General features: G+C 43.3%; 1 protein-coding gene across 1 annotated transcript; it reads left to right on the top strand.

Annotated features, from left to right (window-relative positions):
* The first annotated feature begins 9,123 nt into the window (after nt 1–9,123).
* On the top strand, nt 9,124–22,409 carry IL20RB (interleukin 20 receptor subunit beta). Its single transcript, XM_064672726.1, has 7 exons — nt 9,124–9,374; nt 13,421–13,547; nt 14,266–14,456; nt 17,543–17,667; nt 18,289–18,439; nt 18,759–18,904; nt 19,453–22,409. The coding sequence occupies exons 1-7, from the start codon at nt 9,287–9,289 to the stop codon at nt 19,576–19,578; spliced, it is 954 nt and encodes a 317-aa protein (XP_064528796.1). The 5' UTR covers nt 9,124–9,286; the 3' UTR covers nt 19,579–22,409.
* The last annotated feature ends 3,240 nt before the right edge of the window (nt 22,410–25,649 follow it).

Raw genomic sequence — 25,649 nt, 5'->3', positions numbered from 1 at the left:
GATGGGTAAGAAAAGAAACATGATTTTTAGTAAGAATTGTCCCTTAGCTGAATGCTTATACATATTTTCTGAACTCCAGGAGGTTTCTAATCCTGCAGTTTGGCTCCTACAGCTGCATAAATATTTCAGAGCATGCTTACTTCTTTCCTGTTAACTCCATTTTTCTTAAAATCCTTCTAGATGCCATTTCTTCTAACTTGCACTCTTTCCTTATTTCCTTGTTTCTGGAAAATCTAACATGGAATTCACGAGAAGCAAATGTTATATAAACAGCAAAACTCTCATAAATATCTCTCCCTACAGGAAGAAGGTATCTTTGTTAATTGTACCTCTGTTGTGTCTTGTCATTGTGTTTGGGAGCCTTGGACCAGTTTGAATTATTTAAACATTCATCCAACCCAGATGTGCTTTTTTCAAACATGAAAATATTAATCCTCACTGGAATATACATTATGCTTGTTGCCAAAATCAAGACTCCCAGGTTATCTTTAGGCACTGAATTGCTGGATGTATCTCTGAGAGATTTCCATAATGCATTCATTCTACCAATTAAAGCTGCTTTATTTTGCTTCTCTTGCTTCTACTGAATTTTGGGGGGGGGGGAGGGCAGAGAGAACTCACCAAAAAAGAAATAACCAACCACTTTTTCAAATACACCAGGCTTGCTGCATTTATGATTCTAGAAAAAAAAAAAAGAGAGAAAAAAAGCTCTTTATTTTTTAATCTCATGGACAGAGTTAACAAAGTGCTTGTTTTTCTCAAATTAATGTTCTTTCTTAGCTGGATTAGCTGGGGATAGGTCTCACCCAGGTGTAACAGAAATCCATTCACCAGTGTGTGGATTAAATCTTTCTGTCTTCAGAAGTTATCTTTGACAAAACAAGGTGCCTACAGCCATTTTGTGGAGCAACAGTGACATTTAGTGGTGACTGAAGCAACTCCTAAATCTTATAGACCCTTTACTGTCTCGCTGACCCCGGGAACATTCACCACACACTGTCACCCTCTCTGTGATTCACAGTTAATCTCCCTTTCCTTCCTCCCCATGCTTTGTATATGGTAATGCAATATTTTTAGAAGGGTAAAAAGCTATTTTCTATAACAGAAACCTTTTAACAACATAAATATTGCATTAGAGGATCTTCCCTGCAAATCAACTCTTTTGCGTATCATGATAAAACAATTAATAATTAAAGAAATTTTACTTTGAGCTTCAGACTGAAGCAGTGCATTGTAAAAAAATCAAATTGCAAGGACTAGATGCAACCATTAGTTCCCTTAATTTTTCCCTTGTTGCCTTGACATTCTGGTATTAAGTTCAGATCATTCATTTGTGGTTTTGCTTTGACCCCTGAACAAGAGGTACTTGCTCCTTCCAGGTCCCTGTTTCCCACTTCACAGCAAGTCCCAGACCCCTGTACCCCATTTATACAGTTTTAAATTATGCCTGCAGAACTCTGCAGACTAAACTGAAGATGAGCAGAGCTAAAGTTCTGCTGGCTGGCAGCTCTAGCACCACAAGCAGCTCCTTTCCTGACCTCGGGAGCCACAGGAACATAAAGCATCACTTACTCATCCTGCAGCACAATCCAAGCCATGGACTGTCAGCACAGAGTGAACAGCCAGGTCTGAGAGCCAGTACAACAGTGCAAAGTTATCCAGTTATTCTGTTTTAAAATAGCCATTGTTTCCCTCTGGTGTGGGTTTTGGGAGAACTTCTGCAGAGTGCCAAGAGAAAAAGTGGTCAGCATTGAGTATGTGCAGCCTCAGGCTTCAAGACCAGAACACCCAAGTACATCCCTGAACCTGCACACCTGAACCTCACTTTTCATAGAGGAGTTACAGCCTGGCTGAATTCACCAGATCATCCCCCTGATCTTTCACTCCCTCATATACACTTGTTATATCTATATCTATATCTATATCTATATCTATATCTATATCTATATCTATATCTATATCTATATCTATATATCTATATCTATATCTATATCTATATATCTATATATCTATATCTATATAGATATATATATCTAGATATCTAGATATATAGATATATATATCTACACACATATACATTGCTATGTATTGGGAGATGCCAACCAGAATTCACTACACATATAAAAGCAGCTTCAGTCAAAGTTAATAGACCTTCATGTGAAATTAAACCTCTGGAACTGTGAGCATTATATAAATGAGCGATTTTCTGTTTTGTTTCACTCTGATTTCAGGGATTACATATAATTTAAAAAAGGAGATCAGGTGTTAGGTGATGATCATACGAACATAAAAGGGCTTTTGACCCTGTTTTTAAACAGAATTATTTAGCTTACCCATTGAAAGGGTCTACTTATCCACTGATGTGTAAACTCCTGTTCATCTCGTGTCCCATACTGGTCTTTAATAGCCATAGAGAAAACGCTCATTGAAAGACCAAAGGATAAAATCAGGCATCCAGTTAATGTTATTTTGAGTTCTGCAGCAGCAGCCCTTCTTGTCCATGTTGTACACTGCCAGTCAAGAGGAGGAGTGAATGAACACCTACACAATTGGAGGCATTGAAAGAGTAGCAATTAGTCTTGGATGGACAAAACAGATAGTTTTGCTACTTGTCTAATTACAGGAGAATAGGACATAACTGCCTCTTCCTGAGTCCATTCATTTAATTGAGCACATAATTCCTTGGTTTTCCATTTAAGGCAATATTTGCACTTAGTGTCTCGGTTTGGAAGAAGCTGTAGGTTACCTGTATGCCCAATCCCACAAGCAGCTGTGAAAGCACAGCACTGCAGTTTCCCCAGCTCTGTACTAACATTACCCTTCAAAACTCCTGAATTTAAAGAGCTCTTTCAGGGGTGCATTGTCTGTCTTGATCAAAATTCTTCCCTATAAAGAGCTCTAAAGGTGTTTTCCAGATTTAGCTACAGCAAGCAGTTTCTTTAAGTTAGTGCCATAATTTCTCTTTCAAGTAGTTAAAACTGTGGTTTAATGCAGTACTTCTCCCTCTAGTAATTCATTTTCTTCTGTCAGCCTTTCTCCCAACAGTTGGAGCTGCCACTGAAGTGCAGCACAGAGACACATGATTTGGAACTATGAAGAAGCTGGAATAAGAGCAGTTGCTAAACATGTTTCTGATCCTGAGAATGACAGCCCAGCACTGCCTCCAAAATATTGTTTTCCTCTCCCTCCACTCCCACACAACGGTTTTTCAATGTTTGTAAACCCTTAAAGGAGTGTTCTGCAGTAACAACAAAGTCCTGGAGAAGCCTCCAGAAGACAGACAGTCTACAAACATGGTCAGTTTTGCAAGGCTTCAAGTCTTCTCCTAATCAGAGGGAATTTCTTCCTCAGTGATCTGGTCCAGATAAATTACCTTTCTAAATTATTCACATTTGCTTAGGTTCTAGCACAGATTGGAAGCTTCAGCATACCACAAAACATATGTAAATAAATCAGTTATTCAAAGGTTTTGGCATCCACCAGGATATCTAAGTATAACAAAGAGGCTGTCATAGGTAGTTACATACAACCCTGTCCAGTTGCCATTCAAATAACACTGAAAGCTTTCTTTCCAAATTGCCACCTGGATGTTCTCTTTTCTCTTCCTTCAATTTATTTTCCTTGCAAATAACTACACATGATCAACTCAAATTGAACTAGGCATGGATTCCCCAGGATTATTTATTTGCAGTAAGGGATACAAGCCCTATGTTAATTCCAAATCATTTTGCCTAATCCACAGGAGAACCAGTGCAGCTGTACTTTTTGCCCAGATCAGCGTTCCAGGACTAAGGTGGGATTTCTTCATGCATTTCTCAGCTACCAGTCAAACCTCTGCTTTCTTTTCTGGTTATAAATGAAGAGGAGGCTGCTTAATAATCTGGTGTCCTCCAATATCAGTAATGCTCTTGGCCAGGCAGTGTGAGCTGTTCTCTGAAGGAGAGCAGATTCCTCATCAGACCACTTACACTGCAGCAACTGAGCTTTCAGTCCCATGTCAGAACAAACCCATAAGGCACTTTGGAAGCACATGTTTGCCCATTTTTCCTTTAAACTTACTTTATTTGGCAAGTTCTAACAAGGCCCTCCAGCTCACATTTTGCAACTGTGCCTTTTTCCTGCTTGCATCTTACCCCAGTAAGCCAAGCAAAGAGAAGAGGTCTCTGTCATCATTTAGAGACAGAAGTTATTTGCCTGAGGCTCCCAAGCTATATACAAGAGACCCCTCTATATTTTATGCAGGAACACTGTTCTGGTCTACAACAGTGGAAATAGTCCCAAAAATCCCTGGATGCAGGACCCTTCATGAGTGAATGCCTGACATCTGATGTATAACTTTACAAGGCTTTTCCTCTGAAAGAATCTATAAGATACCAACTGCACCTTTATATGTGTTTCTTATCATAAGCAAATCCAAGGAAGTTCCCTCTTTGGCTATGAGTAATTCCCTTTCAAGTTCTAACAGTGCATATTGCAACTCCTTCTCAAATTTCTCATATATGTTGTCTCTTCCTGCAGCTAACTGCATCATTCTGCTTGGTAACCACTTCTCCCCCCACACACTTGGTTTTTCTCAAGCTTTCTTAACCAGTTCTGTGCTTTCCACTCACCTGTATATAAAGAATAACTCAGTTAAACCTGCTGTGATTTACTGAGGGTGTAAACAAACCAGTCAGATTTACATATTTTGCTTTGATATTTCTAAATGTCCTTCTGGCTTCAGAGCAGCATTTTTTTTATTCAACACAGAAGCAAATAATTGTTTTCCTTACCTATTGCATTACTGCTCTTTCCTTTGTTTTACAAACAGAATGATCATTATTGCAAATATGTTTGGCAAATGTCATGACCCATTTTAGAATTCCCATGTTCACTCTCACATACTGGAAACAGAACTACACTCACAGGCCTTTAGGGCAGTCAATTTTTCATTTTCCTGGTAGAGGTAGCTTTTTTAACTCATGAGCAGCAACAAAAATTGTCAAAACTCTGTGGCAAATTCCACACTTTCTCAGTGTGTCTTTGTCTGTCCTTTGCTGATCTTCACTTGCAAAGTCAAGTCTGACCAAGTGTTAAATCAATTTTATTTTTAGGAGTCTTCTTTTTTATTAAATATACCACAAGTTCAACTCTGCTTACATATTCTGCCAATTGTTTTTCCATCCCGTTCTCCCTCTTTCCTGGCAAGGCTAAGCTGGTGGCTGCCTTGTAGCAGCATGTCAAGGGCAGCACAGCCTCTTTTTTTTTTTCTGGATGTCGATTTTGAGTATCACCCAAACTGCATTAGTGAAATTTAATAAACAGAACCACATCTCTGTCTGTCTCCTGAGCCCAGTGACTGTGATGTTAAAGGTAAACTCTGCTCAGCTGGCCATTTCAATAGTTTTGCAATATTTTGCATTGATTCCTAAGAGTAAAGATAATCCAGACTGCCTCCAAAGTAGGCTGCTGTTGGAAGCTGCCTGGAGAGTCTTACTGATCCAGCCTCAGTTCTGCCCCCTCCTTTGCCTTGCCTTGCCTTGCCTTGCCTCCCCCTCCCTTGCCTTGCTTTGCCTTCTTTCCCTGCCAAGGGAGGGGGAGGCAAGGCAGGGAAAAAGGCAAGGCAAGGCAAGGGAGGGGCAGACAGGGCAAGGCAGGGGGAGAGGGAGACAAGTTAAGGGAGGGGTAGGCAGGGCAAGACACAGCAATGAGAGGGAGGGGCAGGCAAGGCAAGGCAAGGCAGGGATAGGCAGGGGAAGGGAAGGCAAGGCAAGGAAGGGATAGGCAGGGGAAGGGAAGAGGAGAGGAGGGGAGGGGAGTAGAAGGGAAGAGGAGGGGAGGGGAGGGGAGGGGAGGGGAAGGGAGGGGAGGGGAGGGAAGGGAAGGGAAGGGAAGGGAAGGGAAGGGAAGGGAAGGGAAGGGAAGGGAAGGGAAGGGAAGGGAAGGGAAGGGAAGGGAAGGGAAGGGAAGGGAAGGGAAGGGAAGGGAAGGGAAGGGAAGGGAAGGGAAGGGAAGGGAAGGGAAGGGAAGGGAAGGGAAGGGAAGGGAAGGGGCAGGCAATCAGGGCAAGGCAAGGGAAAGCAGGGCTAGGCAGAGCAAGGCGAGGCAAGATAAGAGAGAAGCAGGCAGGGCAAGGTAAAGCAAGTGGGGGGAGGCAAAGAAAGGCACAGCAAGGCAAGGGGAGGGGTAGGCAGGGCAAGGCAGGGCAAGGCAAGGGAGTGCTGGGCAAGGCATGGGAAGGGAACAAGGCAAGGCAGGGGTAGGCAGGGCAAGGCATGGGAAGGGAGGTTTAGGCAGAGAAAGGCAAGGAAAGAGGGGGTAGGCAAGGCAAGACAGGAGTAGAGAGGGCAAGGCAATGCAAGGCCTTGCCTTGCCTCCCCCTCCCTTGCTCTGCCTTGCCTTGCCTCCCCCTCCCTTGCTCTGCCTTGCCTTGCCTCCCCCTCCCTTGCCTTTCCTCTCCTTCCCTTGCCTTTACTTGTACTGATCTGTGAATTTTTAACTTACTGTTTTAACTAAGCTCAGTGCTTGTTTTGTGATGAAAAATCAGGTTTCTTATCCAAGTTGACAAATCTGCAGCTGAGAAATCCCTGAGAATACTGAGAATCAGTATCCAGGCTTACTGGCCTGAATTACTTGAAATGCAAGGCAAGACTCACAAAGCAAAGTTAATCAGACAGATGCTTATCTTTAGAAAAACATGTTTAATAACTTTTATCTTTAGTAAGTTTAGAAACACTTGCTTAATAACGTTAAAATATTTCACAGAAACATAAATGGAGCCATAATTGATAAGGAAAAGTTGTCAAAATGTTTATTTCATCAAATTTGAAGTTACTGGTAAAACCGACAAAGTTCTGAAACAAAACAGTAAAATTGAAAGAGTTCTTTTATCTCTATCAAACCCAATATTTGCATACAGCATTCCAGAATAAAGGAAATTTCAGAAGGTATTTTTTTCACTTTAATTGTTGTTGTAATCTGAATAATCACTTCTATTCCAAGCCTCTTGTTTTGCACACCTTAGCCCTGTATATGCACTACCTTCAGCTTCCAGCAAGCTTTCTTTAGACACCCCACTTTAGGTGACTGTAATCAAGGAAGAAAATACAGTATAATATTATTGCCATTTTCATTTTAGAGTCCTGCTGATAACTCAGGGCAGTTGCAATCCTAATTATTACAGCAGACTCACTCTCCCTTTCATTGCCCATCATTGACTGACTCTGATATGGAGTTGTATCCATTTTTCCCACCTTTGAAAATGAAAAGTAGGCGGGCAGGGAGAAACATTTGGAAAGGAATACTTCCAGCTGTGTACTTGGTTCCAATAAATCTCTTGCAAACTGTGTGCAAACTCCTTTCTGTGCATCTGTTTCAGCAATAAAATGAATGGTATGAGGCACAGTTTGTTACAGATCACGTGGGTTTTGAGATACTTCTCAGCTCTTGTCTGAATATTTAATCAAAATACACCCACATGTTTATGGCACCACAAGAATAACCCAGTGAAGAACCAGATGTGGTGCCCAGCTCTAACTGAGCAATAGCTCAGACCTCAGGGTTGCCTTATTTATAATTTCTTTGCACAACAAGAGAACAGATTGCTGGGTTTTTTTCCCCACTGACAATTAAATTTTGCCTTTCTTCTGCAAATACTTATTTTGCTTCTCAGCAAAAGCAGAGCATCTTATTGCTAATACTCATAACCACATCCATGCTTTCCTCTTGGACATTTCATTTCACAACAATAATGAAATCACTCACCACAATATCCATCTTTTTGTTCTCAGAACAGACACTTCATAAAAGGAAATTGGGATAATGAAGAGCAAGAAGATAAAAGTTTACTTGAAAGGTGTTTCAGAGAACATCCTTCTACCATGAAAGGAAAACATTCCCACGTTTGGGAAATGTAGAGAATTACGTGTCTTTCAGTGTGTCCCAAAGATGGAGAGAAGAAGGGAAAGGAAGGCTGGAAGGGAGGTAGGAATGGAGGGAGAAGGGAATTGAAGGAATGATGGAAGGAAAGAGGACAGAAAGGAGAAAAGGAGAGGGAGGGCACAGAAAGCAACGGAAGGAAGAAAAGAAAGAAAGAAGGAAGAGGTGAAAGAAGGAAGAGAGAGGATGGAAAGAAGGTGCAAATTTGGGAATTTAGTTGACTGTGCTGCTCCTGCAGTTCTGAAAATCTGGAGACCTTTGATTAACTGAACACAAATTTTATTCTTTCATAAATAAAAACACCCCTTCTTTCCTTGGAAAACATGTACTAAACATGTTTTGACAGATCCCTTCAGTTCACCACTGAGAACAGCAGTCATGTATTTGCTATTAAAAGGTATCAGAAATCATTTTTTAAAGAAATGAAAAGCACCTTCTGAGGTGACAAACTGTAAGAACAAGGAAGGGGTTTAGGAGTGAGGTTTCTTACACTCACTTTCATCAGAGCTGAAAACATTTGGTGGGATTTGGCTGTTTCCTCATGTTTTCTGTACGATCTGAATTTCATTTAATTCACATGACATTTTGCAGAACATAAGAAGCTTCCACCTAAACTTTGCCTTTCCCCTGGCCTTGAGGTTGAAGAAACCAACATAACAAGCACAAAGAGAGCTGCTGCTGCAGCCTTGGAGCCTGTGGGAGGTTTGGGTTCCTCTGAAGGTGTCAGAGCTCCAGCTGAAGATCCTGCCTTCACTCAAGGTGAGATGGAGAGCAATGGACTTTGGAAGATGCAAAAACCTTGGGATATGTCCTCCTCAGCACACACCCAACACAGCCTTCATAAAAGCAGTATTTGAAGATAAATTGGAGCCCACAAGTCCCTTGTGCCAGCCCCGAGGCACAAAGTGCTTTGTGCAAGGACACAAGACGTGCCCCTGTGATATGGGGGAACGTTCCTGGTGCTTGGAAGAGTCAGGATTTGGGTAGTTTGGGGCTGAGCAGAAAAGTGAGCATTCACAGCTATATGAGTATATCCAAAATGTCCTGTTTCCTCCTCATAATGCCTTCGTTTAAGACATACAATTGCTAATGAAAGAGTTACACCATCTAGCTGAAAGTTGCACAGACCTGTGAAGAAATGCTGGCAGCAGATTATCGGGGCACTCCCTGGAACTGCACCCTCACGGGGTTTGGGAGACAGGAGGTGTTTGTTTGTAAGACAGGAGGTGTTTGTGAGACAGGAGGTGTTTGTGAGACAGGAGGTGTTTGCCACACTCCCCTGGAGCTCCACCTCGTGCCCACCATGGCAGACTTGAACAGGGCTCCCTGTCCAGGAGGGGAAATTCCTGAGCTGTGTAACAGGATATGAATGTGGGAAAAGGCGACAAACACGAGCAAAATGTCACTGAAGCTCATCTGCTTCTTCCTCTGCACCCTGATTGCATCAAATCTCACAGGTAAATGACTAAAATATCTCCAGTTAAGGCAGAAGACAAAGGGTTTCTGAGTAACAAAGTCTTTTTCCTTTTGTTAACCATGCCTCTGCAGTACTTAAGCCAAAGAGTATCAGGTCAGGTGATCTTGAATTTTAATTCTTTTTCTAAAATGTATATTAGAGTGAGCAAATGAAAAAACAATCTGTAAATTCTGTGTTCTACAGGTCAATTCTGAACTCCAAAGGGAAATTTCAGTTTGAAGGAATTAAAATAATGCTATATTTGTCTCTGTTCTTTTGCTGTTCTGTGAGAAGCTGAACCCTCAGTTTTTCTTTTAATGCTGATAACTTTGAGCACAGGGATGCCCTGCCTGTGGAGTGGATGCAGGGTCAGAGAGGAAGGATATAAAGTGTTAATGAATAGTTCAAAATGGTTCACTGAGGGTCTCCTTTACCCTGGAAGGAGGTTCTGCAATTTGTAATCTGCTTCTCCAGGTAAATGCTGGACACCAAACACATCTAGAAGGGGTTTGGCCTCAGATCTTCTGACTACATTTCAGTGTTTTTGATGGTCAGTCCCCTAGAAAGCAACATGGTTTGCCAGTGTGTTTGGGTTTTGCCTAGTTCTGTCTTAAATGTGCCATCTTAGGGTGTGTCAACAACATTCAGGTTGTTTCTTGCTCCATTTTTTCTCTGCCTCAGAAAAAAAATTAATATCTTCCTTATTATTTATAGTCCTTAATTGCTGATTACAGAAACTACTAGGAGTTAAGGATGCCTGGCTTTCATTTTCAACATTTAGCTTACAAAGAAATTCCTTTATCTTCTTGGGATGTTATAGACATTATTTTCTTGTTCCCAATATTCAGAATTCAGAATTCCCTTGTCAGATTCCCCTTCCCTGATATTTCCTCAGATGGAGAGGCAGACCATGCTCCAAGATACAATAAGATGGGGTAATTGGTGTCCTCCAAATTGGCAAAAGGACATTAAATGATACAACACTTGAAAGTTAAAAAGCCAGTGCTTATTAGCACAGCAGTGAGGAAGGATTTCTCAGCCCCATAAATAAAATTTTAAGGGACATGCCAGGAAAAGTGGAGATGAGGTAAAGCAATTCTGGACACCATGTAACACCAATTCCAGAGTTACTGTTTCCTCTTGTGTTGTTGAGCCCCTGAAAGGAGAGGATATGTATTAATTGTATTGATATTTCTGCAGTGTTCACATGCACTTAACAGTAAGTAGTGGTAATAGTAGTGATGAAGTAATGATGAAACATTATTTTGTTCTGTATTCACAAAGCAAGAAGGATATCAAAATCTATCCCAGAGCAATGGAATTTTGTCAGGGTTTATTTATGACACTTTAAACTGAAAAGTAAGAGAGACAAATGTATTGGATACCATCATGGTTTTTTTAATTGTAAATTCTTTATGTTTAACAAAAAGAGGATAAAAATATTATACAAAAAGGATCATCACCATTCTAAGTGGAAATATATTCTTTGTGTAACAAATGTACTGCTGAGAGGGTAGGAGGCAAAAATGCTATTTACAGGGAAAATCTGGACATGTCTCTCTTTGTCATGACTGGAGACATTGGGGTAAGAGTCAGTATGGCTTGAAAGGCTGCAGTTTGGCTTTTCCTGTGAGGCTATTTCCATACTGCTTGGAAATCCAAAATCAGATGGAAATGTGCAGCCCTGGCCTCTCAGCCCCCTGAGTCCTGCCTGTGCTCTCTGCCCAGTTGTCCCCTGCATTTTTTTAATGATTGTTTCTTTTTCCTTCAAAATGCATAGACCAGAGTTAATGGATTATTTTAGTGCTTCCCTGTTTTCACTTGGTGCTTTCTCTGTTTATATAACTTAGAACTGTCTTTTCTCCCAGTGCTAAACTTGTATTTGCTACAATTGTTTTGTGGGCTGTTGCAACAGATGGGTTGGAGAAACCATGAATATAATTTGTTTGGATATGACACAGGATACATTATGTCTAGATCAAAAGTATTTTAGAAAAGCATGAACCTCTCTTCCAAACTATAACTTTCAGCAAGTTTCAGAAACTTAAACCAATGAACTTCTTCTATACAGACTCATGCATTGGCATTAGGTACAGAGTTTTTCCTAGTGAAAGGAAGAAAGAAACCTTAGTTTCTGGATGTGAACTTTTGTGGTTCAGCTGAAATGAGGTGACAGGTCTCACTGTGCCAGTAGGAGAGTCACTGGTTTTGCCAGGATAACAGTGACTAAGCTAAAGCATAGTCTGGGAAGGAAAACTCGTTTCAAGCAGCTATGAAATAACCTTTGGGCCATTAAAAGCCAAAGTCCAATTCAGAACTATCTTCCTTTAAAATAGGTTTCTGGGCAGTTTAATAAGACAGGGTTTAGTACTGTCGAATACAAATATATATATCCAAAAAGTCCTGAAGTCAAGGACTTAAAAAATTAGGAAACACAAACACTCCTGTGCAGTTCACCCCTGTTCAGACCTGGAACTTCATTGTGTGCATGAGTCATGTGGAAAACCAGTGTCTGATCATGTAAATGAGGATTGTTATGTGATTCACACACTTAGGTAAGCCAGCTCCCAAAATTAACATGGGAACCAAGAGCACAAAGAAAAGTAGCAAACACCCTAAATGCTGAGAAACATGGAGAACACAAGAGACTGAATGGGTGGTTAAGCTGCAGTTTGACATCACTAAGGACTTTTTTTTTTAAAGATTTAAAAAGTGCCTTGACACTGACATGGAGCCTCAGCCAGCCAGAAGTGACAGAACTGCTGATATGGCAGAGAGTGACTCCTCTGGTCTCCAAATGGCAAGAAAACTTCTCATCCCAGAAATACCTGGATTTTACTCCAAAGAACAGCTGAGAGTTGTGTCAACAGATCTGTATAACATGTTGAAAAGCGTAAAAAAGTTGGCAACAAGGTTCCCCATGTCATTAGTGATTTTATAAAGATATATATACAGGGAATATTCTAAGGGCAGAAAGAAGAAAGATATTGTTCCAATGCTTTAAAAGAGCAATTGTCATGAAAACACTGCTCAGGGACTTGTCAACTTGATTTTGGTCCTGGGTAGAACAACTGATGTTAACTGGTTTAACTTTATAAACATGGCTCAAAAGAAGACACCCTTTTTAATGGCAAAGGCTATTGGACTATAAACCTGTCAAGTGAAATAATTTAATGAAAGAATAATCTTTAGGTAACATACTGGGATAGAACAGTTACCTTGTTTTGGGGAGTGTGTTTGCCATTGCTACACTGGGTTGGGAGAAACTACTCCACCCATTCCTGCCTTCCAGAGGTTCCTTGGGAACCATTCCCTGCTGGGCAGAGAGAACAAAATTGTCCTGGGATGGGAGAGCAGCAGAACAGAGATAAGTCTGTTCCCATAGGGTAGTGCAGGATTTTCCCGTGGGGAATCCTCCTTTCTGTGCTCTGCTCCAAACACTGCTGAGGATTTTACATCAAGATACCATGGGATAAAATTAACTCCACTGTGGGTACCAACCCATGCTTTGATGATCTCAGAGTAATGTAATAATTTCATTTATAGAGCATTGAGTAAGTTTATTCTATTAAGAGGTACTTTGCAGCCTACAAGGACTTACATTATTAGAATCCTGCAACATGAAGGGAGCTGTAGCAGAGCCAGGATCTTCCTCGGTGTCCAATCCAACCTGGAGAGAAATTGCACATTCAGAATCACGGCATTCATTGGAACAGTTTATAGAGAGCATTTTTTACTTGACTTCATTAAATAGAAGTGGATGGCTTGACCTTTTCTCACAGTTTCACTGATACAATGAAAACCTCTGGAATAAGAAAAAGGCACCTTTGCCTTTCTGCACACAGTGCCAGCCTGACTGCTCTGTCATTTGCTCTTTGGTTGTCACTTCTTCTTCTTTGTAAAATACTTTCAAATACTGAAGTGACAGTAGTGAAATGAAAAGTGTGTATTTCTGATGCAAAACACTGTTTTGTACTATTCTTTTAAGCCGGGGTTTTTTTTTCCTAGTACATTCAATTTTTTTCTTTCTTTTGCTGGGAATTTTAGGTGAAAAAGCTTTGCTGACAGCACCGCAGAACATCTCCATTCTTTCTACCAACATGAAACACTTCTTAACTTGGAGTCCTGTGATCATCCAGGGAGAAACTGTGAGATACTCAGTTGAGTTTCAGGGGTAACTTCTGGTTTTGTCTTCTTGTTTGCTCTTTGAACACTGCTTATCTACACATAGTCCTACTTTTTTTTCTTTCTTTTTTTTTTTTTTAATGTTTTTAGCACTATTCAGCTCACAAGCCTAAGAGAAGTTTGATACTTCAGGATTGCTAATCACAAGTGTGTGGGGGGGAATTCCTTTTACTCCAGTTCTGAGACTGTTCACGGGTTCATCAATACCTGAGTAATCCAAGGTGTGCATTGATTCCACATAAGAAACCTGCCCTTATCCAAAGAATTCAAAAGTTAGGAAGATCAGCCAAAGTTTATGTAGAACTAGAAAGCTTTTGAGATTTATTCAGTGTTAATCTTTTAAACATTTAACACACATCACAAAAGGTTTCTGATGCATCCTGAGCTATGACTTGTATTACAGTATGGCTTTGGAATTCTGGGGTACCAAGAAGGATCAAGTCAAATGAGTGGGCAGGATGTGATGCAGCGACACTGCGTTGGCTCTCCCCACCTCCCACAACATCGAGCTGCATTTGGCTCATGAGCAGGCTGGGAGATGTTCTCCAGATAAATCTAAAACACACCCATACTGCTTTCATACACTCCTGGTGTTCCAGCATATCCCAGTACTGGTTTTACCTGGGAAGGACTAACAGGCAGCCTTAGCCCTGTCACAGACACATCTCCTGTCACACTGCTGCCCGTGTGCTTTCTTTCCTCCTCAGGGAGTACGAGCGAGTGTACGCCAACCAGAGCTGGATCCCCATCTCCGAGTGCTCCCTCATCACAGCCACGGTGTGCAACATCACAGAGGACATCTCAGCCACCGTGGCCTATAACCTGAGGGTGAGGGCAGCTCTTGGTGCCAGGAGGTCAGAGTGGGGCACCCTGAAAGGCTTCTTCAATCGCAACACCAGTGAGTCCCATTACTGGCTTAAGCTGCGTGGTTCGTGTCAGCTTCTCAGAGTTTGGTGCTGGGGGATCCCTCGGGAGCTGGGGTTGTTTAGCCTGGAGAGGAGGAGGCTTAGGTGAGACCTTGTCACTCCCTACAGCTCCCTGAAAGGAGGTTGTAGCCGAGTGAGCATCAGTCTCTTCCATCAGGCAACCAGCAGTAGGACAAGAGGTCACGGTCTTAAGTTGTGCAAGGGGAGGTTTAAGTTGGACATTAGGAAGAAGTTCTTTACAAAGAGAGTGATTTGGCATTGGAATGGGCTGTCCAGGGAGGTGATGGAGTCACTGGACTTGGTCCCATGGTCTGGGTGACAAGGTGGTGTGGGATCAAAGGTTGGACTCGATGATCTCAGAGGTCTTTTCTGATTCTGTGTGTCTGTGACTCTGTGTGTGGTGCCTGCCACACAAAGCCCAGATATCCACAGAGCACATCCTACTTCTCAGCTCCTCTCATGCTGTGCTGAGATGTTTCACTCCTAGACAGCCATGCTGTGTCCTTGGACAGGAGGCAGGGCCAAATACACCAGGGCTTGAATTTGAAGGGTTTCAAAGACAACCAAGGTAACTGCAGGCATTTCTTCTGGCAAGCTGGTTGTTCCTGCTCCCGATTTCAAAGAGTTGCGATCAACTAGGATAGCTGTCAACTAATCCATGTCATCTGGTCACTTCTAAGGGCCCAGAACCTGATCCTATGGGAGCATTCACTCTAGAAAACAGCCATGTCACCCTATGTCTGCCTTATGCTATCCTGAAAATCCAATTCCCTCCTCCCATGTTGTCAGATATATGAACTAATCTCAGAAGAGGAAAGAGAAATGGAAACTATATAATTGCCCTCATTCTAGCAATGCAGGGTATTTTCTCCATATCCTTTCAACTCCTGCAAAGCCTGAGGCCCAACTCAACCCAAGGATCATGATGCAGCCTAAAATTAGTGTACAATTTCCAGGGTTTCTCTGGAATCATTACCTCTGTTCTCTGCCATGTATTCAACTGCTTTCTGCAATAAAAACTTATGGTGGAAAACCTCTGTTGAGGTGACTATTCAGCTGTAACTCTCAATCTGGGATGGGCAGCAGTCATCAGGTCTAGCTAAGGGAGAAAATGCCTGTCCTAGACCAGAGCTGACCTGATATTAAACCTTCATCAGTCTTTGGAAGTTATCCACTCCTTCATGAGTGAGCAATCCTCACTCATACAGAACTCTCAGCAGAGCAGCATCAGAAGTGTCACCTAAGTTGGTGAATGTGTCGCTTGGTGTGGCAGATTATTCTAGATAGTGCCTCAGCTGAAAAATCCCTCCCTTTTCCAGCAGCTCTGGTGGCACAGAGTTGAGCCACAGACCACAGCGTGAGGCAGAGAGAGGGGAAGGACATTCCTGAGACTGACATGAGAAAAGCAGCAGCTTTCTCACAGTTCAGTGAAGTATTTGACAGCTTGGTTCTGTGCCTCAGGGACCTCAATACTAAGCTGTGAAAGTTAGAGGATACAGCTTGCAGTGGGATGCAATGTGAATACGACAAAGGTTAAAAAGAGAAGGAAAAGTCTCTCTAACTTCTTGTCCTTCTGAATTTTTACTGCTTGCTTTCCCTTGTCTCTGCTTTCACATCTCTAGGAAACCTGGCATGGAGTCTGAGAGGAGCTCAGGAATCCAAACACAGCCCCCAGGTTGTGTATGGGGTTCCTAGACAGTCAGGGCATCAGCACAGCCCACGGTGCTTCCAGGCTGAGGAGCTCCAATGTCAGAGGCGTAGGTGTAGAATCACATAAAGTATGATAACACATGGAAAATACTTTGAAAAGATCTTCTTAAAACTAACAATTTAGTCAGTCTCACTTCTTCATTTATCAGAATTCAAATAGTTAGTTGGCATCCAGTGTGCCAGCACAGAGCTAAAAAGAAATGCTCTTACTTGGTTAGTAGCTGCATCTTGCAATGCCTCTTTGTTGCTCAATATTTGTTTTTAACGTCCAAATAATGTTAATAATTTTCTGTTTTAATTTTGAGGCATAGTGTTAAGCAGAATTTCAGCTTTCATTTTAAAAGTACAAGTAGATTTCCAGGCCTCCCATTTGTGGCACATCCATCATATTTTCATATTGCTCAGTAGTTATGGCAGTTCCCTGGATGTAAAAGTAAATTCTATTAAGAACATCTCTTCTGTGTGGGACTATGCATTGCTTTCCTTCCTTTCTTGAAAGCAGGGAGGCTGAAACTGATTTCAGCTACAGCAGAGTGCTAAATAATGGCATAGATAAGCAGTGCAGAGATGATCTCTGGCTTGTCTCGATTCCCAGTTCACAAATGTACAGTGTGTAGTTTCATCTATACCTGACCGATTCTCATTATTTCACTAATATTCCTCCCAGCAGAATTCCAGGCAAAACCAAGCTTTGAATACCAAAGTAAGCAGGAAGCAAATCACCTGCAGATTCACTTGCATAAATTTACAAAAAATTAAGCCACAGCAGATCATCAGCCCAAGTCTACCTAAAACCATGTAGACCCTAAAAGAAAATCAGGATTCATGTGAAATGCCAGAGTTATCCTGAGGCTCATAATGCTTTTTCCTTCACCTTTGAATAACTGCCAAAATTCCCATGAAAAAAACAGTGGTTTCTCAGCTCCTGTTCTGCATGTTAGTGCTCAGCTAATGCCCAGGAGCAGAAGAGCTGGGCTGATCTGGTGTCTCTGCTTCTGGCTGCCCAGCTGGTTCTGCTGCAGTCGGTCACGTGGGGCCCTCAGGCCAGACAGTTCCTCCGCTGGAGAAAATTCAAAACCTTTCAAGTTCTGTGCAACTCAGCTCTTGCCAAGCTCCTGTTTGAAATGCCTGTCATGGTCCTTCTCCTGCTGGAAGTCTCTTACTGCATCTACACATCCTGGGAGGTAGAGCAGAGGGGTTTCTGCCCCACTGAAGCAACCAGCTGTTATTCCACATTAGTGTTACTGTGCTTGTGATGGCAGCTTCTCTTCCTCTCCAGGCTGGGAAAGAGAGGAGGGTTTTAAAGGTTGCCTCTGATGTGATAATGGTGCTCTCTCTGTGTTGGCAGCTTCCCTGACCCCCCCTGTGATGAAGGTCATAGCAGATGGGTATCACTTACTAGTGGAGCTGGAAGAGATGGGGCCTGCCTTTCAGTTCTGTGTTCTCTACTGGAAGAAGGGCCAGGAGAGGAGGGTGAGTGTTACCCTTGGGTTTTGGGTAATAAGAGAGAGCCCTCAGAGAGATCACACAGACACTGCCCAAGGCTCGTTTGCCAGTCCAAGCTCCTGCTGGGAGGCTGGAGGACCTGCCTGGGGTTGGTGTGTGCAATATCACTGCACATACCACTGGGCTGCTCTTACCCTCATGGAGAAGCTTGTCTGTTCCTTCCACATTTCCTTCTCTGGGAAGAGGAGTCCCCCCAGGTACCTCAACTGTTGAAAGAAAGCAGAAGGCAGGTATTCCTCACACACAGCACAACACTCAGATCAGGCAGGACCTTAGTCACCGAGCCCCTACACCAGGGGAGTAGGTTACAGTCTAGTGTTGAGGCCCAACATCATCATTATGCCTCTCTGGCTTACAGCTTCTTCTTTCCATCCCCTCCTACCCTTCCAGATGTGTGTGGTCTCATTCTGCACTCCAATGTGCTTCCTTGTTTGCTGTCCCTTTCTTCCCTTACAGAGTCCTCACTGACACCTCCTGCTGCTCCTTCCTTTCTCCCAGTAAAGTCTGGGCAGCATCATGGCAGAGCTCCTGTTCCAAAACAGGTCCTTGCCCTCTGTTCTGATGCTTTCTCTCCTGATTCTGTGGCAGATGCAGCAGAAGCTGGTGAAAGAAGTCAGCTCTGTGGTTCACCTGGACACCATGGAGGCAGGAGCTGAGTACTGTGTGAAGGCTCAGTCGTACGTCGAGGCCATCAACAGGAGCAGCAGCTTCAGCCAGACCCAGTGTGTGAGAGCCCAGGGTGAGAGCCAGCCCTGCTTCCTATTCCCCTGGTGTAGTCATGCCCAAGGACACCCAGCAGCTCCTCCTTTATTTCCACCCCATATCTCCTGTCTTGTTTGCAAGTGTGCCCATTTGTTCCTTGGGAGAGGTAAAAAAGGGAAGACTTGTGAGTGCAGCCCCCTGCACTGGCATGAGTATCCTTTCCTGGAGTGTGTCAACGAGGGATCTCACAGGATGGGTGGGAAGAGCAGCTACTCAAGGTGCAGGCTGACTGCAGTGAGTGTTTGTCCTCACAGTGTCTCTGAGAAGTTTTGTTTTGCTGCTTCTGTTATTTCCAGGTGACACATCCATGTGGCTGGTTACTGCCCTCATCTCCTCTGCTGGCTTTGCTGTGGCTGCTTTAACCCTGCCTTTCCTCACCTGGAAAACAAGTAAAATCTTTCAGTACTCCTGCTGCCCCGTTGCTGTCCTGCCAGACACACTGGTAACTTTTTTTTTTACTGTGCTTTATTGGTTTTTAGGGTGCTGGGTATTCCCAGGAGCATGGGTCAGGCAGGAAAGGCAGACACATAGGAAGCCGTGCCCATTCCAGCGTGATGGGCTGAGCTGCAGGGACCCAGCAGCCCTGAACTGGCTGCACAGCTGTCACTGCCTTTAACACAGAGCCCTGAGCAGGGAAGATGCTCCTGGTGTTTGTGAGGCATGGACTGACCCTGCCTGAGCAGCTGCTCCCTGACCCAGACGGCTGTGTCATTGGCAACACTGCTCCACGTCCCCTGGAACCAGCTCTGAGCTGCTCAGCTCCTTGGTGAGGAGGAATCTAACATCAAAGGCTCCCTCAGGAGTGTGTTTAAATGCCCAGCTCAAGTGACAGTGCAGGTGGCAGCTTTGATGGGTGAGGGTTCCTGAGCACCGGGTCTCTGGGCAGTTGTGTAGGAAGGATGAGAGGAACAGTTTGTGGGGAGAAGCAGAAATACAAGCAGACAGGCTCATCAGCCTGATGGTGTTTGAGTGAGTGCATTTGTTTTGCAGAAAGTATCAGAGCCCTCCAGCCAGCTGATACTGTGTGGCAGTGAAGGAGCTGAGCAGTGTGATCTGATGGTGGTTGTGATGCCCTCAGAAGAAGTTCTCCGACTGTGGCTACAAGAAACACTTTAGAGCAGCCCAGAAAACAAACAGCCTCTTTGTAGCATCTTCATCCATCTGCATGAAAAGCAAGTAGAGGTGACAGTTCTATGCCTCCCCTTCACATCCTTGCCCAGGAGCAGACATGAGGTAACTCAGTTCCCTTTCCCACATGGGTGGTCCCAAGGCAGAGCTCACCCTTCACCCACCAGGATTTCACCAGAGCAATGCACTTGGAGCCCAGTGCCTTAGTTCCAAACCATTTCAGCCTCAGTGTTTTGCCTCAGTAAGAGCTGCTTACATTGCAAAACCAGCTGGGATGAGCAGGAAAAAAAAAAAGTTTTTAGGGCTGCAGGCCCTGAGCTGAGGTGACACTCATTGAAAAGGGTGTTGGCAGTGACTGAATCCTGATTTGCTGCGTGTGACAGATAACAATGTATGGTGCCACCAAAACTTACAGGCACTGCCATGAGGGATGACTGGATTTCACCAGTACTTAGGAGCAAGTGATGTGAGAAACATCCAGACTTCAGAGCTGGTTGCAGGGAGTGATGAGAACATTTTGGGTTCAGAGCTTTGCAAGAGCAGCAGCATCACTAACAATGTATAGGTCCAAGATCACCTAGTCAAAAATAGGAACGCTGTCTATGAGTGAAGGAAAAACTAGGACCTTCAGAAAAAATATAACTAGGAATTAATTGCTTAAGTGAGAGGGAGTGGAGGAAAATAGGGAAAAGACCGAGAAAGGTAGGCTCAAGAAATAGGAGAAGAAATAAAAAGGGACAAAAGTAAGTGCAGGTCGTGGTCAGGATTGCCCAGGGTGCCTGCTGGGCACCCCTGGGGTTCAGCAGCAGGACATTGACTGTGTCACACAAGGCAAATGATCTTCTGTGGTCAGGAGGGCCAGGCTAAGGGGCAACGGGCTAACGGAGGAATATCAGGATGAATGGATCAAGCATCACAGCATTGTCATGGTAGTGATGATTCCAGGCCTGACAACATCACTATCCTCCAGATATCCTGTCCTCTTAAGGAAAGATATTGCCAAAGACACAAGAAATTCCGTCTAAATACAAATAAAATATAGTTGTTTTGTATATTGCAATTGTGGCTGTCACTTTGGGGAAGAAAAAGTAATTTCTTACCTCTGAAGCAGAGACTTGTGTTAGCAGGGCATGAAAAGACATTGATCTGAGAAGCTTTTTTTAAGGCTCTCAGTGGGTCTAATGAAATGCAAGACATCTCTTTCTTAAAGAATATGTTTTCTTAAATTTCATTCTTGCAATCTTGCATGAGGCCATCGGGTGGCAACAAAGCACTGTGAAAAAGTAGAAGTGACTCAGGACTATCTATACCTGTATTGTCCTGTCCAGGCTTTTGCCCCGGGGCCTGATCAGCACCTCCTTTTCGTGTTGCAGCTCAGTTGCTTGTTTTTTCCTGTCTCACTGGCTTCTGTCTGGACAGTATTGGGATGTAGTACTTCGGTGTTAAATCATAAGATTGTTACTGCTGAATATTTAGCAAATTACAGAGTGAAAAAATCCATGCAGGTCCGAGCATTGAAGACTCAGAGCTGATTATCAGTTTGTTGCTAATTGATTGGGAAATGCCTGGTTGCAAACACCCACGTGATGCTGAGCCCAGACAAGATTTGGGAGCAAAGAGGAGAAGTGCATGTGCATGGGGTGATGTGACAAGTGCTGAGGGTCCCTAAATCAAGCTGGGGTGGCAGTGGAGGCATCCAGTGGTTGACTCCAGAAGCAGGCAGTGCATAGCAGTGGTTTTTTGGAGGACAGTCAGCACAGAAGTTCACTCCCCTGCAGGATTAAAGGCTCTTTGTCAAACACCCCCTTTAGCCAGTGCTTGAATTTTCAAGCCATAGCTCCCAATCCCAGAGGCCGTGGTGGTAAGGCTGGCTGAGAGAGCTCCTGTGCCTCCCATTTATCCTTATTTTATTGGATGAGTTTAGTGTCTTGGTTTCTAGAGTGCCCCACAGGAAAATGTCCTTGTTCATTCCACGGCTAAAGGTCCAAAAAGCCTCAGCAATTCTTCCTATCTCTTCCCCTGACACTGCTGCATTATGGCAGTACCAGCAATTGTTTAGGGATACAGAGAAAAGAAGGGAAAGAAAAGGCCCCTTGAATGTGAAAAAAATTTATTTTAATGCATAATTTCCAGCTGCACATTAAGCATGGAGCATATGTTTCTTTCTCACTTGCAATAACAGATTTTATGTCCCTCCTCATTGCCAATAAAGCAGCTAAACTGTTGTAGAAAACTGTGCAGACAACGTTAAACAAAAGAAACAGCTGAAAAAAAATTCTTACAGTAGGGGCATGGAAGGGAATTGTTTGAGTGCCACTGCCACCTCAGCGAGACTATTTTCAATTTACATCAGGATATTCCATTTTATGGCCACTTGAAGCCAAATTTGAGATGGTGGTTGAAAATCCCCAGCAACCTCCTCCCTTTGAGGGCTGTGCTGCACTTTGTGGAGCCTGAACAGAACAAGAGGGATTCCTTTGCCCCCCCCGTACCCAGTAGCACAGTGGCATTGGCGTGGGCAGCTGCCATCAGTGCCTCCCTGCTTCATTTCCCTGCATTCCAAGAGTTAATTGTGCCTCAGCAGTCATGGCAACCACTGCCTCTGATCACTGATTTTGCTCCCACGACCATGATACCACATTTCAAAGGAGGACCAGACGAGTCACCGCAGCGAAGAGCGCCGTGTGCCGACGAACTTTGCTCTCTTTCTTCTTTCTTTCTTTCTTTCTTTCACTCTAAGTGGCTCCATCTCTTTCAAAATATGTTTCCTTTTTACTTTTCTCAATATATGTGGTACGAAAATAAAGCACAAACCTGCAGCATCTTTTCAGTGAGTTTTGTTTCTGTGCCGAATGCTTGTAACCTGTGGGTTGTGACTCAAAAAAAACCCTCAACTTTCTCCTTGTAAGAACAGAAGAAATGGTACTAAGACCAGTTTTCAAAGGAAAAATTATGCAGACCAGCATAAAAACTGTTGATTACATGAACATTTGAGAAGAGCTACATATTACTGCATTGACAAGAAAACAAGGAATTCAATTATCTGTTCTGTGACACTAAGTGGCTGAAATATAGCCTAATTTTTCCTGTGAAGTGTATTTCCTTAGAAGTCTATTGCTGTTTACAACTTTTAAAAGCCAGTATTAATATACAGTCCAGCATTTCACTGTCCAATCAGATATTTACCTTGATAAATTGCTATTTTAAGTATTTACTGCATCATTTCTGCATGTTTTGTCTCTTTGAAATTTAACAGCTTTCTTATAAAATTAAAAAGTAACCAAAATCACTGGTTTGGCTGCAAGTCAATTGAGTTTCTTGCAAAGGTGGTACTGTGTCCTGCAAATGAACTGCTACAAAGATAATAAACATCCAAACCACTGCAGATACACATATTTGCTGTTCAAAGAATGTGTGTACAGATGATTCTGTTGTTATTACAGCACAAAACTGCAGAAACAGAAAATTACTCAGTTCAGGTCTCTTGTGGTCTTTCTCAATAAATGGCCTATTAAAAAAAATCAGAAATTACTAAATCAAGATATAAAAGCAATTAAAAGATGGCAAGGTTAAGTGAAATTGCCCAAGTAAATACATCACACGGGGCCCTAATTTGGTTCCATGCAGTGCCTGGGCTATAATTTAGCTGTTACTACAGAAATGGCTCCATCTGAGGACTTTAATGTCTGGGATTTGCTCGGGATCAAACTCTCACCTTCCTTGAGAGCCAAGGATGTGCTGTCACGGTGCAGCCCAGCAGACAGTGACCCTACCCCAGACATCCTGCTCACCCTACAGCCCCCAGTCCCACAGGGGGGAGCAACCCAAAGGACCTGTGTCTTCATTATCCACTGGGATATTAACAGTATCTGATGGGGGGTTTTTTCATTTTTACATTATCTTTTATTTTTTTATCAGACATCTGAATCAAGAGCATGAGGCCTATTTAAAGACGGAGCAGAGGCTTAAAATAATTACATTCTACCTGCCAAACAATTCACATTTGGCAGGACTATTTTAACTGAGTGCTCTATATCTGTATCTATCAAATAATGCAAATCTGTTCTGTGCTATGGGTGTTGCATTAACTTATACAGAATAGAAGGGGTCTGTAAAACCTGAATGACTTGGAGACTGTCAGTGAGCACATGGTGGAGGAAAGAAGATGTCTGAAGATGCACACAACCTTTGACTTCAAGTGGAGAGGTGGGGTGTTCCCTACCTGAGACCTTGCAAGATGCTGAGAACAGAAAGGACTTTTTCCCCAGCCAAAACTCAGTCAAGGAAAGGGTTGGAAAGAGGCAATATTCATTATCAACTGTGAGCTTGGAAATATTACCAGGCAGTCTTCATGCTACTGCTGAGCCTCTTTCCTCTTGCAGCTCCATTGCTATTTAAGTTCCCAGATTTATAGCATTTTTCCTTTGAAGAATTTCTCTTTTATTTTTCCCCCCTTACTGAGGCCAGAGAGTTCATATAGACCTGTGAAAGTGGTCCCTGATACAAGGCAGCTACACCTCTGTACTTTTTAGCATATTGTGGTCTTCAAACCTGCCTTCCACTGCACAGTCCTTCTCTTCTCACTGCTGTGCTTTCATTCTGGTGAGTGTCCTGCTCGTCCTCCAGGTTGCTCATATATCTCATCCCTCCTGCTGCTATCCAGACAGGCTGATGGCTAACATTTTCCCTCTTTCTGCCAAGTCCTGGCCTTGACTCCCTCTTCTGCCATCTGGTACAACTTCATTGTTAAATTTGACATTGTTCCCAACACTCTGCTGAGTTTGGTGCTGCCTCAGATGTCCTGCAGTTTAGAGGGTGTCTCTCACCCTGACACTGTGTGTCATTATGGGACAGTCTTACCCAGCCCTTCTCACACAGTTTGGCATTTTCTTAGTCACTTTTGCATACTCATGCACTTTTCTTCCAATGCACTGTGAAATGCTGTCCCCTGCTAGGCAGGAGCTTTCTGAGCACCAGCCTGTCATCTGCCTGTTGACCTTTTCCCTTCCACTTGGAACAGTTATGCAATTACCTGGCTTTGCTATGGAGAGAGACCTTTTCCACTATGTTTTGCTTTTACTATCGATCTCTTGATGTTTAGTTTGGTTGCTTTGCCTTTTGCTGTGCTCCTGCGGGAGAGACTTGTGCTCAAACTGAAACTTGGTACCAAAATGTTTAAAACCTCCTGTATGGATAAAGGTGCTGTGTTCTGTAGCTTTTGTTAACCAAGTGAGGGTTGGTCTGTTCTCTCAGGCAACCAGCGACAGGAGAAGAGGACACAGTCTTAGGATGCACCAGGGGAGGTTTAGATTGGACATTAGGAAGAAGTTCCTTATAGAGAGAGTGACCAGGCATTGGAATGGGCTGTCTGGGGAGGTGATGGGGTCACTGTCCCTGAAGGTGTTCAAGGACAGACTGCATGTGACACTCAGTGCCATGGTCTGGTTGACAAGGTGGTGTTCAGTCACAGGTTGGACTCGATGATTTCAGAGGTCTTTTCCAACCCCACAGATTCTGGGACTCTGTGGTTCTGTCTCAGTGTAGATCAAATGCAGTGTTCTGTTGCATTCAGCTTCTAGAGCCGACCTGCCTTCCTGGGGCGGCCAAACTTTGCACTCACCTTCAGCATCATTACCCTGTGTCCCTTTGTCTCTGAGCCAGAACTCTGCTGGACATCATGAGCACAGGCTCTTGATCCCTTGGCTGGGAATGTGCCTCCAGACAGGACGTGCATTCATTCTGTGCAAGTCATACTGGGCCCCTCAAAAAGCCCTCCCTGCATTTTGCACAGAAACATGAACTGCAGGGTACAGAGCTTGCTCAAACAACTCTGCCTGGTCACCCCTTTCTGAACTAAAAGCTCATTGCCAATCATATTCTACCACTTAAAATGCCTGGACATATGGATGAATCCTAATTATGGGAATAAAATGCATGGACATACAAATAAGCAACGTTATTCTTCATATAAATGACACCAAGTGTGCACAGTTTACTCCTTTGCCAGGCAGAAACTGAAAACTACAGACATTTAAATGTTCTAGCTGCTGTCCCTAAAA

Source organism: Pseudopipra pipra, chromosome 16 (genome assembly GCF_036250125.1).
Source record: "Pseudopipra pipra isolate bDixPip1 chromosome 16, bDixPip1.hap1, whole genome shotgun sequence".
Classification (NCBI taxonomy): domain Eukaryota; kingdom Metazoa; phylum Chordata; class Aves; order Passeriformes; family Pipridae; genus Pseudopipra; species Pseudopipra pipra.
Note: the sequence above shows the minus strand (reverse complement) of the source record. Positions and strands in the feature narration are given on the sequence as shown.